We start from the raw sequence: 13,795 nt of genomic DNA on the forward strand, positions 1-13,795 counted from the left end.
CTTATGCTATGATTTACCACACAGCAGGAATCCCACAAGACAGCAGGCCGTCCCTTTTATTCTTACACCAAATGCAAATGCATTACTACCAAGATTACTTATCTCAAATTAAAAAGGCAACCGGACACACACAAGCACTTAACAAAAAAAATCTTTTTGCCACTCTTGAATGTTTGGAAAAATACATTAAATGTATTCCAACATTTCTCTGTATCAACTATTTGTGATCAAATATGAGAGTATGTTTTGCTCTAAAACCTTTTCAGGTAAAAAAATAAAGCCTTAGAGTCCCATCAAGTATAGTAATAATATAGTAATAATAATAATAGTAATAAATATTGTAATAAACCACTTTTTGGGATTGTAATAGATAAAGCACAAGTCTACTTCAAAGCTAGTAAAACTAAAACTGTAGGCCACCTGAACTGTGAGAAACACATGTCAAAATGTTCACTTTCCATGTGCAACATTTCATTTAGGATGTAGTAAATGAATGCATGAATTTGGACTTCTTTTTTTTTAAGAAAATGAACTAGTAGAAAGAAAATCTATCCCAAATTTATCTTGAGCACTTTGTTTGGCATGTCAGTGATTCTTTGCTGACTTGATAAAGTGGGGGAGGAACATGGCACAGAATGGCATGTTTATCAAAACAATACCAAAACTGAACCGACATTAAACCTTCTGTTTTCAAAAACTGGCTGAGTGTGCATACTGTTATCAAAGGACACTCACTAAAAATGCTGAACATCTCGTCTCATGTTGTTATCTACAGACTGTGTTTTGATTTGCTATGTGAGAAAAATGAAGGATGCACTCAGTGAATCACTTTAATAGTTTTTCACTCCCTAAAATTCAGTCTCGCATAGTCATCCCTGCTGTCTGTTTTGTGCCCTTAAAAAGGTGGTGGGTGGTGATGGTGTAGTGGATAAGACACATGCCTTTGGTGTGAGAGAATCAGGTTCAAATCCAAATCCACTGTGAAACACCAATGTGTCCCTGAGCAAGACACCCCTAGAGGCGTGCGACCTCTGACATAAATAGCAATTGTAAGTTGCTTTGGATAAAAGCGTTAGTAAAATGTGAATGATTGATTGGATAACTACCATTCTTTTCCAGCTAATATTAGAAGCATTTTTCATATTTGTTTAATCATTTATTTCACAACATGAATATGTGCTCATCGGTATTTAATTGGTTTGTTTTGTGCTTCAGGTGTTTCTTAGGGTGTGACTTCAGATATGACCATTCTCCACCCTTAACGTATGCACCATTATCACAAATCCAATCTGCAAATGTCAAATAGAGACTCATTGGATTTTTATCCTTTCTCATACTGCACAAATGTTGCACTGTTGTAACCCACATTTTATTTTGTTATTTGTTTTGTTTTTTGGTATCCAAGGCCCTTACAATAGAGAGAGAGAATAGAAAGATTATTTATGCCTCACTTATCTGTAAATGTTTAATATTTGAGGGCAAAAATCCAATCCCATGCAGGGCCTAACAGTCTATTAGTTAAGTCAAACTTGAATAGTCTGAACAGGAAGCTAAGCACAGTCTTAGACATTCTCCAACATCTAATTTAACATTACAGTCTGGTGAAAACCTAATGTGTGTTTTCCATCCATTCTCAGATACAATTTAAATTCAATTCAGAATTTCAAAATTCAGGTAAATTCAATTTAAATGAGACGAGTCTTCCACCTGTTTACATACTTTAAGCAAGGTCCTAACAAGTCAACACGTGTTAGATGTCCACATGCAAAGAGAAAATGTTGCCATGTGATTAATCAGATGCTGACTTGGCATCTGTGCAGGCAGCGTGACACCTTCTCCCTGATTGGCTTCCTCTGGATCACCTAGACAAATAAAAAGGCCATCAATTGAGATGCCATTTAGCAGATCCTTGGTTTTCTGGTGCAGGTAAGGTTGATTTGCAAATTTAATAACTATAAGGATGATTGTTATGTTGCCTGAAGGACTGACATCGTAAAACACATCTGTAAAACTCTTTGAATGGTAAAACTGTCTTCAGCCTCTTACAGTGATTTTGGAGCAACATGTAGGCAAACTTGTGTGTATCTCAAACCTAAAATATGGTTTATTGCAATTTTCAACTTTGATGAGTTAGTCTATTAGTTGTAAATGGAAGTCTGAAGAGGTCAAAAACCCAGCAACACTTGTAGTATAAAGAGTTACTTTATTATACTTTCAGTGTTTCTGGGGTTTTGACCTCTTAAGTTCTCCGTGCACTGTGGAAGTGGGCGAACTTCTGCCAGATTTTTAGAATTTCAAGAGTGAGATAAGACTAGAAATTGTATATTTGTCTCCAAGACCAGTGTTTGTGAGTCTATGTGTGTGTCCTGTTGTCTTCAAACTATTTTCGAATGTGCTTGCATTATTTCAGGTTTAACAATGACAGGGCTGGTCTGCTGCCTTGTGGGATTACTGCTGGGAGGTAAGTCAACTGACAAAGTCAACTTATTACTAATTTCCATGCACTTTCCTGGAAAATCTCTTACTATGTTATATTCCAAAATTCCTATTTTCACCTTAAACTTTGGAAACTGTCAGAACAATTTTATTTTTGTTAACCATTAAATAAACTAAACATTTTCTTCCGTTTATGCTACTTAATACTTATACTCCAGTACATTCATTTGATAACTTTAGTCAGTAGTTACTTTGCAGATGCAGATTATTAATACAAATATAATTAAATTATTATGTTTTATTATAGGTTAAGCTAAGATAAGGCTTTATTGATCCTGGGGTGAAATTCACAAGCTAATCAGCAGAATAATTAAGTCATTAAGTATATTAAGTCAAATTAGCCCCTTTACCAGCTGCACCATTAACGTTTGTACATATGAATATATCAGTAATTATCAAGCAATGACATAATTACATTATTCTGAAATGGGCCATTCTGCATGATGAGTACTTTTTCTTTTACTTGAAGAATATTTCTATACTAATGCATTTGTTCTTTTTAAGTACAATTCTGAATGCATGTTTTTTACTTATAACAGTGTATTTCTACACTGTAGTATTGCTACTTTTACTTGACTAAAATACCTGAGTACTTTTATCTAAGTACATTTACTCAAGTACTGTACTTATGTACAACTTTGAGGCACTTGTACTATTTTCTTTTCTTACCACTTCCTGCTCGATCGATTAGTCGATTAATCAATCAGTCAATTGACAGAAAATTAATTAGCAACTATTTGGATAATTGTTATAAGTCATTTTTAGAGTAAAATCATTTCATGGTTCCAGCTTTACAAATGTGAACACTTGCTGCTTTTCCTTTTAATTATTTGAATAACATTAACGTATTGTCAATAATGTTGAGGTCTGGACTGTTGGGTGGACAAAACTAGCATTGTGAAGGTGTCACAAACAAACTATTAATCAATTCATGGAGAAAATAATCTGCAGTACTTTAACTTGTAACAGAGATTTATTATCCATCCACCACTGTTCACGCTCTACTCTTCATCCTTGTAATTTTTCCAGGGCTCTGCTCTGCCTTACCAGCAGGAAGAGAGTTTGCCACATCTTTCATGGAAAACCTTGGGAGTGATGGTAGGGATACTCGTTTCTTGGTTGAGGTTGCAGCTCTGCCCTCTTCACAAGGCAGCACCAAGGTCAAGGTGACTGCTGTGGGTGGGGTCTATGAGAGGGAAATAAATCCTGGTAAGAGTGTTTCCTTCAAGCTACCCGACAGTGTAGAGATGAAAGGCAGCAAGAAGTCCCGTCAGGCTGTGCTGATCGAGGCTAGCCAAGATGTCACTGTAATGTCTCTCAACTATAAGAAATTCACGGCAGACACCTCTGTGGTTTACCCAGTGAAGGACTGGGGGACTGAGTATGTCATATTCACTCCCTACAGCTCTCAGACAGGCACCTTTAAAGAATTTTCTATCACCAACCACAAGGCTCCCAACTCTGTTGAGATTTTCCTGCAGGGCTCTGTCAGATTCCAAGGGAAATATTACAGGAGAGGAAGCAAGGTGACCATAAAGCTAGAGGCATTTGAGACTGTTCAGATCCAGAGTCAGGATGATCTGAGTGGTACTAAAGTAGTCTCAATCCTTCCTGTTGCTGTCACCTCTGGACATAGCTGTTTTCAGAAGTACACCTCCTGCAACCATGTGTATGAACAACTTCTTCCTGTAAACAGCTGGGGAAAAGAATTCATTATTGCGCCTTTACCTTATCATAACTTCTTTACCTTTTTACACGACAGTGTTTTCGTCCAAGCATCCCAGCCCACCAAAATTAGCATTAATGTTAATGGACAGGTCCAGAATTACACTATGTTAGCAGGAAAAACTGTCGAGCTCTACTCTCAGTGGCCCCATGCTATGTATTTAACATCTGACAAGGGTATCCAGGTCCTATTTGAATTCAACGGTGGCCCTGAAGATTCACCACAGTATTTTGATCCCTTCCTGATGACGATAATGCCCACAAAACATTTCAGCACTTCCTACTCCCTGGCGGGACAGGGTGATTTCTACAACAACATCATAGTTGTGGCTCAGACCAAAGACCTGGATGGCATCAATATTGACCCCAAGCCACAGTCTGCTAACTTCAAATGGCAAAAAGTAGATGGGACTGATTTCTCCTGGGCTGAGATATACTATAGCACTGGGGAAAACTCTTATCAGATCTCTCACCCCAGCTCTTCATTTGGAGTCTACAGTTTTGGTGTTACTTATGCTAATGGCTATGGATCCCCTGCAGCTGCAGACCAAGCAGGTAGGTTAAAAGAATTACAATATAATGTAACAAAGCTTATAGAATAGCACAGCATAGTTTAGCACAGAGCACTATATTAAAGGACAGCAAAGCATAATTGAGCATAACACAACATGGTACAATGTAGCATAGCATAGCATACCATAGCATAACATTGTGTGACACAGTTAATATTGTGTAAAAAAAGTGTAGTAGGACGTAGTAGAGCATAGTGTGGTAGAGTATAATGCAATCAGAACAGCGCAGTATAGCATAGCATAACATGGCCTACAATAGTATAGTATATCACAGCAGAGCATAGTACAGTATACAATATAGCATAGCATGGCATAGCAGTAGCATTGTATGGCATAGTTGAACATATCATGGCTAATGTGCTGAACAACCACAGTACAGCACAGTACAATACAGCATAGCATTAACATGGTATAGCATAATAAAGTGTAGTATGAATCAGAATATTATTTCATAGCACAGTAGAGTACAGTACAGCATACTCAAGCATAGTATAACATATCAAAACATAGTATAGTACATTATAAAAAAGCAAAGTATAAAGTAATTATAGTATAGTATAGTAAAAATTTACTCTCATTGTGTCAGTGAAACATGACTGCAGCACCATAAAATGTTCAGAGGATGAAGTGTGCCAGATGAAAGGAAACTCCCCAGCATGTGTCAAAAAACCACCAGCCATTAAAGCAGGTACCTGCTGGGCCATGGGCGATCCTCACTACCACACATTTGATGGCAACTACTACAACTTCATGGGCAATTGCACCTACACGATGGTCAAGAACTGCCATGTTGATGAAGATCACCCAGCTTTTGAGGTTGATTCTCAGAATAATAAACTTGCTGATTCAAGGGTCACATTTGTCGGCAAAGTGACGATCAAGGTCTACGGGTACACTATGACCATTGTACGATCAGAGTTTGGACTTGTCAGGGTAAGTAAGGTATTTTAGGAAACTGGAGTACTTATGTTATTCACGGAGAAGCTCTGCTATTTATGCAATTAATTGAAAAAAATCTGTGGATATGTTTTAGATGAACTACACATTGTGGAATCTCCCGATCAACCTGGACAATGGCAAGGTGAAGCTATACCCAAGCGGCCTCTCTGTCGTTGTTGAGACAGATTTTGGCCTGACAGTGCAGTATAACTGGAAGGAGTATCTTGTCATCAAAGTCCCGGGAATTTTTTCTGGCAAGGTGTGCGGCCTGTGTGGAAACTTCAACAGCAAAAAAGAGGATGACTTGGTGACTCCTACTGGCTCACAGACCAGCAGTGTGTCAGCCTTGGGCAGGAGCTGGAGGGTTCCTGATGTGCCAGATGATTTTCAGTGTCGAGATGAATGCGCAGGCCAGTGTGAAACTTGTGACAACAACAGCTTTTTTGACAGCCTGGCTGACAGGATGTTCTGTGGTCTTCTCAGCAAAATCATGGGTGGACCGCTCAGTGACTGTAATGCTGTCATTGACCCCAAAGTCTTACATGAGATGTGTATGTATGATGTGTGCATGGGTGAGGGGATGCAGAACTTCCTGTGTAACACCTTGCAGGTGTATGCCGATGCCTGTCAGAGGGCCGGCATCAAAATTTATGACTGGAGACACCTTGCCCGTTGCTGTGAGTAAATCCATTGAAAAGAGAGAGTACTTTTTCAGTTTTTCCTGCATTCTTTAATGTTAACATGTTGTTGATGATATAATTTTGTCTGAAATAGCTCCACCCTCATGCCCAGAGAACAGCCATTATGAGTTCTGTGGGAATGCCTGCCCTGCCACCTGTGAAAACCCAGATGCTGCCACCAAGTGCAACAAAAGCTGTGTGGAGACCTGTGTCTGTGATGAGGGCTTCCTGCTTAGCGGCACAAAGTGTGTCCCTAAGGCCCAGTGTGGATGCGTGTACAGAGGCCACTACATAGAGGCTGGAGCTTCTTTCCTTACTGATGACCTATGTACAGCGAGGTGCACATGCAACCAAGCTACCAAGGAAGTTGATTGTGAAAGACCAGGTTGTCACCAGGGGTATGAGTGCAAGAAGGACGATGGCCTTATTGGGTGTCACCCGATTTCTTATGCTGAGTGCAGCATGACTGGTGGCCCTCACTTCAAGACCTTTGATGGGCATGATTACAACTTCCACGGCACCTGTGTGTATCAATTGGCTGAGGTCTGCTCAAAAGATTCTTCCCTGCAACAGTTTGACATTTTAGTGCAAAACGATGCCAGTGGCAGAAGAGTTGGCTCTGGTGCAAAGTTGGTAGAGGTCAAAGTTTATGGATATTCGATTGTTGTCACAAGACAGCACAAAGGCTCAGTCCAGGTAAGACTCACTGTAGCTAATTTATCACAGTATGATGGATTTTTAGTCATGAAAATATGTCCAGTCCTGAATTAAACAATTTTGTTTTGCAGATAAATGGAGAACTTACCAACTTACCTGTCAAACTCAAAAACATCACAGTCTACATGATTAGTGACGCTGTTGAGATAAAGACTGAATTTGGGCTGCAAGTCTCCTATGACTGCAATTCAATAGTACATGTCAAAGTTCCCAGTACATATGCTGATGCCATGTGTGGTCTGTGTGGCAATTACAATAGCAATTCCAAAGATGACCTAAAGTTGAAGAATGGCACCCTGGCGGCGTCTGCAGAGGAACTAGGAAAAAGTTGGAGGGTCGCCGAGATCCCAGGCTGTGTTGATGGCTGCAACAACAACTGTCCCAACTGTGACATCACCCAGAAAGAGATATATGAGACCGATAAGTACTGCGGTTTAATACGAAACCCCACAGGCCCCTTCCGCGAATGTCATGCCATCATAAGTCCTGAAGGCATTTTTAAGAATTGTGTGTATGATACTTGCCTTTACAATGGCAAGGAAGGCTCCTGGTGTAGTCATCTCCGCAGTTACACAATAGAATGCCAGAAGAAAGGAGTCAATGTGTCACAGTGGAGGAAAAACAACTTCTGTCCCATATCTAACATGATGCATCCTAACAACAGTGTCTATGAACACTGCGGCGATGTTTGCCATGCAACCTGTGACACCGGGTTGCCTCCCATTGGTTGCAGGAGGCCCTGCCAGGAAACTTGGGTGTGCAAGGAAGGCTTCCTACTCAGTGAACACCAGTGTGTGCCTCTTAATCAATGTGGTTGCCTGTACCAAGACAAATATTATAGGAAGGGACAGAGTTTTCTGTCATCGGACTGCCAGCACAACTGCACATGCACCTCTAATGGCATGGTAAGCTTTTTATACAGTAGCATGTCATATCAATTTTTACTCTACCTTTTTAGTTCTTAAAATTCCACTGTTACGTTAGGTGACTTGTGAGAAGCACTCTTGTGGGCCATTTGAGAAGTGTATGCTTACCAAGCATGTTCGCTCATGTCAACCATTGGGAAATGGAACCTGCACTATCTTGGGTGATCCGCATTACACAACCTTTGACAACCATCACTATGACTTCCAAGGCACCTGCACCTACACCGCAGCTAAATCATGCCACCTGGAAGGCTCACGGCTCAAAAGCTTCTCTGTGGTAGTGGAGAATGAGAAGTGGACAGGGACAGACGAGCCAAATTTGTCTGTAGCCAAGCTTGTTGCCGTGGAGGTGTACGGCTACACCCTGGTCCTCCGAATGAATCAACTTCGAACGGTCATGGTTAGTAATAATTTATAGGGGCTGTTGACTAATGTATTACTTCTTTACTCATTCATTTTTTATCCTGACTTTCTAGTGATAATAGAAATTCCACTATATATAGCTAATAGAGCAGTGATACATCTCAAAGTGAAGCTTAACACAGCTGATCCTTTTCTTTGTGTTCTCCAGCTGAATGGCATTTTGACAACCATTCCACTTAACCTCAATGAGGGAAAAGTGGAAGTTTTCCAAGAGGGCTTTCATTATGCTATCACAACCGACTTTGGCCTGAAAGTGACTTATGATATGATCTACAAAGTACAAGTCACTGTTCCTGGAAGCTACAAGGGCAAAACTTGTGGTCTGTGTGGAAATTTTAATGACACCAACAAAGATGATTATGAGCTACCTGACGGAAAAAAGACCAACGACATCAAGGCCTTTGGAGCAGCCTGGAAGGTGGCTGTGCCAGGGGTGGTCTGTGATGATGGCTGCAGCGGCAACCAGTGCCCCAAATGTGACAGCGCACAAAAGGAAGTCTTTGAGAAAGACTGTGGAATTATCACAGATCCTAATGGTGCCTTTGCTGCTTGCCACAGCCAACTAAGTCCCGATTCTTACTACAAAGACTGTGTCTATGACGTGTGCATGTCTAAGGGAGACCGCAACGTTCTCTGCCACATCATCTCAGCGTACATGACTGACTGTCAGACCATTGGAGTAAAGATCAAAAACTGGAGGAAGCCTGATTTCTGCTGTAAGTAATTGTTGATCGCTTTGCAATCTTGTCTCTGTGATGAATGATGGCTCCCTTCTCAGATGCAAAATGTTATGATCTTCATTTCCATATCCATCACTTTTCTATCTCACAGCATCATTGTAGGGACCCAAAAACATTAATGGTATCGTGTGGTGTTTTTGACCACTAGTAGCACTATGGAGCCCTGTCTTTTTGTTTGGATGTGATTTCATTCTATGTTACAATGTTTCTACAATGAAATAAAGGCAGTGCAGAAGAAGACTAGATAGCGAACATGGATATGAACATTGCAGTGCAAATCATCTTTACAAATGTTGACAGAAAAAGCAAATGCACTTAACATGTTTGTTAGAAGGCAAGGATAGAATTTGTTTTGGTGAGAAGCACTACCTGTAAAAACAAGGCACCTTTACCAACTCATAACTGTCAGTAACTATGTCAATTTTTAATACCGATACAGAGTGTAGTTCTGTAGTCCGTCCATCTTTTTATTGTCCAGGAATTTAGAATTATACATTTGTTGCATTAATTCATCTTGATATTCTTTTTATTTGAAGCTATTCAGTGTCCTGACAACAGTCAGTACCAGATCTGCTCTGAAACCTGTGCCTCTCCGTGTCCTGGTCTAACTGACACCATCACCTGCCCCACCACTTGTACTGAGGGCTGTGTCTGTAATGAAGGCTACTTCTACAATGGGACTGGGTGTGTTGTCCTGGAGGATTGCAGTTGTTACTACAATGGACGTACCTATAAGGTATAGTATTAGTAAACGTATCCCTCAGTCCCCAGTTTGACAATACTCTCGTATTACACTGGCTGACGTATGTTTTTAGTCATTGTATTCATTTTAGAAACTTAATAGGCAAGCCATCGTAGTGAACACACTGGCTAACCTGTATTATTTTGTTTGGCCACTTGTGAGCGGCGGAACAAGCTGTAAACGCGACATTGACATAGTATCAGAGTTGCTTTGGTGAAAGAGTCAGGAAACAGTTTCCTATTCACACATTGAGCAGTAACAGTGCAACATTAGTATTAATTTAAACACGTATTTCTGTCCATCTAGCAAAGTCCAATTTCCATTTTTCTTTTAGCTCTATTTTGGTTTCGACAAACTCCTGTTGCAAATATCTTGCTCCTTTATGCAAAAAGTAAAATTACTGAAGCTCAAGCTAGTGTCAAGTCTTTCCATGTTCATGATTTCTATAGCATTTGGAAATGAATGAAAACCAGAGACTCAAACCACTGTTTCAACTCAGCTGACTAACTCATCTCACCCATACCTTCGATATATGTACATATACAAGCATTGCATCATGTACACCCACTAAATATGCACCGAATCTACATACAGAAAGCCAGTATGAAAAATAAAATTAATACAATTTCTCTATCTGATAAAAAGAATATGCTTTTTGTAAAATTGAACAGCATTGTAATAAATGTAGGAAAATTACAATAATATCAGACTCATATACTGTTAATTTCTTTACTATCTTCTGTAGACTGGCCAGTCTGCACTATCTGACACCTGTCAGCAACGCATCAACTGTACAACATCTGGTATCCACGTTGAGGACTTTTCATGCAGAGCTACAGAGAGCTGCCAGTTCAAGCATGGTATCTTTGGATGCTATCCCATACAGTGTCGAATGGAGGCAGGAGGCTCCATTACTATTTTCAGTGGGCAGACCGGTACTATCTCTGTCATGGGGGCTTATGATATTATTGCACACTGTGATGAATTATCTGCTGACTGGTTCAGGGTTGTGGCCATGCTTCAAGAATGCACTGCAACTGGTGTGAAGAGCGTTGTCGCTGTTTATGTCTACTTCAATGAGCTGAGTGTCACTGTTAACAACAAACAGGAGACCTGGGTGAGTATTTTTAAAAACATTTTGGCAAGTGAGCTAATTTTCTTTCTTGTCAAGGATTAGATAAGAAGATGGATTAAGTGGATTATTTCTTGGTTGGTAGCAAGGACATTATGGAGTCTTATTGTCACTGTGAGGTTTCAGAGACTCCAGGAAGTTACAGCTCCCAGCAAATAAACACACACTTCATCTTGTGTACGGGTTTAAACAAATGAGAGAACGTGTCAATTAATTAGTGAGCTTTAGAGGTGCTGGTAGGCAGATTTTGTTAGGGTCTTCACATCTAACTCTGCAAGAATCAAATTTTCTTATTTCCCAAACTGTTGAATTTACAGTAGATACTATATGAACTACACCAGATATCCAGATATCTGAACATGACCTCACATTAAACAATAAAATATAAATTTGATGCTGTTTACAGGTCAATGGTAAAAAGGTGGTTCTCCCAAGCATGCACAGAAATAATATCTCTGTGAGACCCAGTGAGAAAACCATAGTCATCGAGCAGACGTCACACTTCCAGCTGTTTTACACCAACACCCAGGAGGTCATTGTGACTGTTACTGACAGCATGGTGGACAAGGTGTGCGGAGCATGTGACAAATTCCTCCCCTTCAGAGACACCATGGGGTTCTCACAGGAAACAATGCAGGAGTACATGGGCTCATTTTCTGCACCAGACTTCCCTACCTGGTGAGTAGGATTCAGGCTGGTCCAAGCAGCCTCAGCCTTGAGTTTAGTTGCTTATATATGTTTTGAGCACCAGACGTAAGGTTGAAATGAGGTCTACATGTGTGACAGTGGACTCAATGTCAGAACAACCTTTTGAAATAGTATTTCTATTAATATTTGGTTTATCACGGTGCAGTAAAAAGTAATGTTTGGCATTCCATGTAAGAAATAAACAATAACAAAACATTTCTGAATATAATTACAAAATGAGGTCTGGTGGACCTCACATTAAATAATACATGTAAAAAAGAACTGCAACACATTTAACACAATTAAAATAATTTTTTTGTCTCTTTGCAGTGACTTGTGAAAGAACGATCATCTTCTCAACACTCAGAGATCAATGCAACAGTATCATCATCTGCAAAAAATTCAAAATTAAATCAGCTCTCAGAGATTTATTCAAAAAATGTTAGTTTTAATTACTGTCCTTAAGCTTTAATGAAATGGGTTTGTAAAATAACTGCAGTGAATAAAAAAATGGCTCTTCATTTGTGACTCTGTATGGGTTTCGGGATGCATCAAATAAATCATAATACTCAAACATCGAAAATGTCTTCTGGCTGATGAAATGACAAGCAGATCTAGAAAGTTGTAGCTAGTAGAATGAACTATGGTTCTTCTTAGAATCCCATTGTTTTTAAAAATCTTCTTCAGGTTCAATTATACCCTTTATTTTCACCCGTTATTTTTGGATTCTTTATTTGTTTTTCAAAGTAAAGATACAACTGTTTAAAACATTGGGCACAGAGTCTACTTGCAATCAAAATGAATATATAATCTCAGGTACAATCTTACTGTCTGTAACATTTTCATTTGCAGTCATGCTGTCATATAGGATACTCCATTACTTGTTTTTGCCTTTGAGTCCATTGAGTTATTTTTGGTGAGAGTTTTTGACCTGGTCTTTTATGTTTTGCTAAAATCCCTGTTGTACTGGACAACCCCACAAAATATGGGAATGATAATAAAATAAATACTATTAATGAAACAGATTGGACAGAAGAGATTCAGCAGGCCTCAGATCTTCAGGAGGGGAGTTCCAGAGCTGAGGGGCCCTTAATGGATAAAAATATGATCAATCAACATTTGTATTTAGTGTTTCAAATGAAAGGTGAAATATCACACCCAGGTTTCTGACAGGTTTGACGTTAGAAGACAAGGATCCAAGATGTTCCTGTAAAATAGGGATGGATTTTAGACTAAAGAGAACTCTTTCTGATTCATTCTTTTGTTCAGGTGGAAAGATTTTGGGAAATCCAGCATGCACTTTATATATTTGTGTGTCCTCATGCCAACCCACTTTTGAAGGCGATCCAGTAGGATGGAGTGATCCACAATGTCAAATGCAGAGTTCAAATCCAGAAGAATTCAAATCAATTAATCACCAGTGTCAGCTGCAAGTAAAAGGTTATTTTTCACTTTGATGAGAGCAGAGCTGGTGCTATGCATGGAAGCCAGACTGAGATTTAAACAGTATTCTCTAAATCTTTTGATGACGCTACATACTGCGGGCTTAAGGCAGGACAGAACGCAGCCAGCGGACAGAGAGCTATTTACAATTGATCAAATAATGGGACTAACACTGTTTAAAACCTCTTTAATTTGACCATTGTGTCCATTAAAGTGCATAGTGTTGTTGAGCAGGGCAGTGGTGTTTGCAGTGTGAAGAATAAGGGTAAACCGGTGTAGTTTTATTTAATCTATTTTGGTTGTGTTTTGTGAACAATAAGAAATTGCTCACTGATCAATGGGGTGGCTTCAGTTTGTTGGCTAGGAGGAGAGCTCATAAAGAATTCATTGGTTTTGAAGAATAGTATTTTATACTTTGATATGAAACCATCAAATGGTCTTTTCTCGATTTCCGCTCAGCTTGACAGCATTTTCTTTTCATTTCTCTTTGACGTTTTGCATTTTACAGGTGCTCTGGAGTCAAGTACAGCTTTACATGTTGAAGTTTAGTAATTTTTCTGTAGACATGTTAGA

The 13,795-nt window shown here is 39.5% G+C and overlaps 1 protein-coding gene across 1 annotated transcript; it reads left to right on the top strand.

Annotated features, from left to right (window-relative positions):
- The first annotated feature begins 2,345 nt into the window (after positions 1-2,345).
- Positions 2,346-12,357, top strand: LOC119908103 (IgGFc-binding protein-like). Its single transcript, XM_038725848.1, has 12 exons — positions 2,346-2,461; positions 3,526-4,776; positions 5,380-5,726; positions 5,827-6,409; positions 6,507-7,108; positions 7,201-8,034; positions 8,114-8,455; positions 8,627-9,194; positions 9,755-9,954; positions 10,706-11,077; positions 11,499-11,770; positions 12,110-12,357. The coding sequence occupies exons 1-12, from the start codon at positions 2,356-2,358 to the stop codon at positions 12,117-12,119; spliced, it is 5,487 nt and encodes a 1,828-aa protein (XP_038581776.1). The 5' UTR covers positions 2,346-2,355; the 3' UTR covers positions 12,120-12,357.
- The last annotated feature ends 1,438 nt before the right edge of the window (positions 12,358-13,795 follow it).

This window comes from Micropterus salmoides, unplaced genomic scaffold (assembly GCF_014851395.1).
Source record: "Micropterus salmoides isolate LMB-PRFRI ecotype aquatic unplaced genomic scaffold, ASM1485139v1 Ms_hic_scaffold_17, whole genome shotgun sequence".
Lineage (NCBI taxonomy): Eukaryota > Metazoa > Chordata > Actinopteri > Centrarchiformes > Centrarchidae > Micropterus > Micropterus salmoides.

Bases quoted from the DNA above. Each gene is read 5' to 3' on its own strand.
- LOC119908103 (XM_038725848.1), top strand. From the start codon at position 2,356: ATGTGTGTGTCCTGTTGTCTTCAAACTATTTTCGAATGTGCTTGCATT. The intron at 5,727-5,826 runs GTAAGTAAGGTA...GATATGTTTTAG, and splicing joins CAGAGTTTGGACTTGTCAGG to ATGAACTACACATTGTGGAA. The intron at 9,955-10,705 runs GTATAGTATTAG...TATCTTCTGTAG, and splicing joins ACAATGGACGTACCTATAAG to ACTGGCCAGTCTGCACTATC.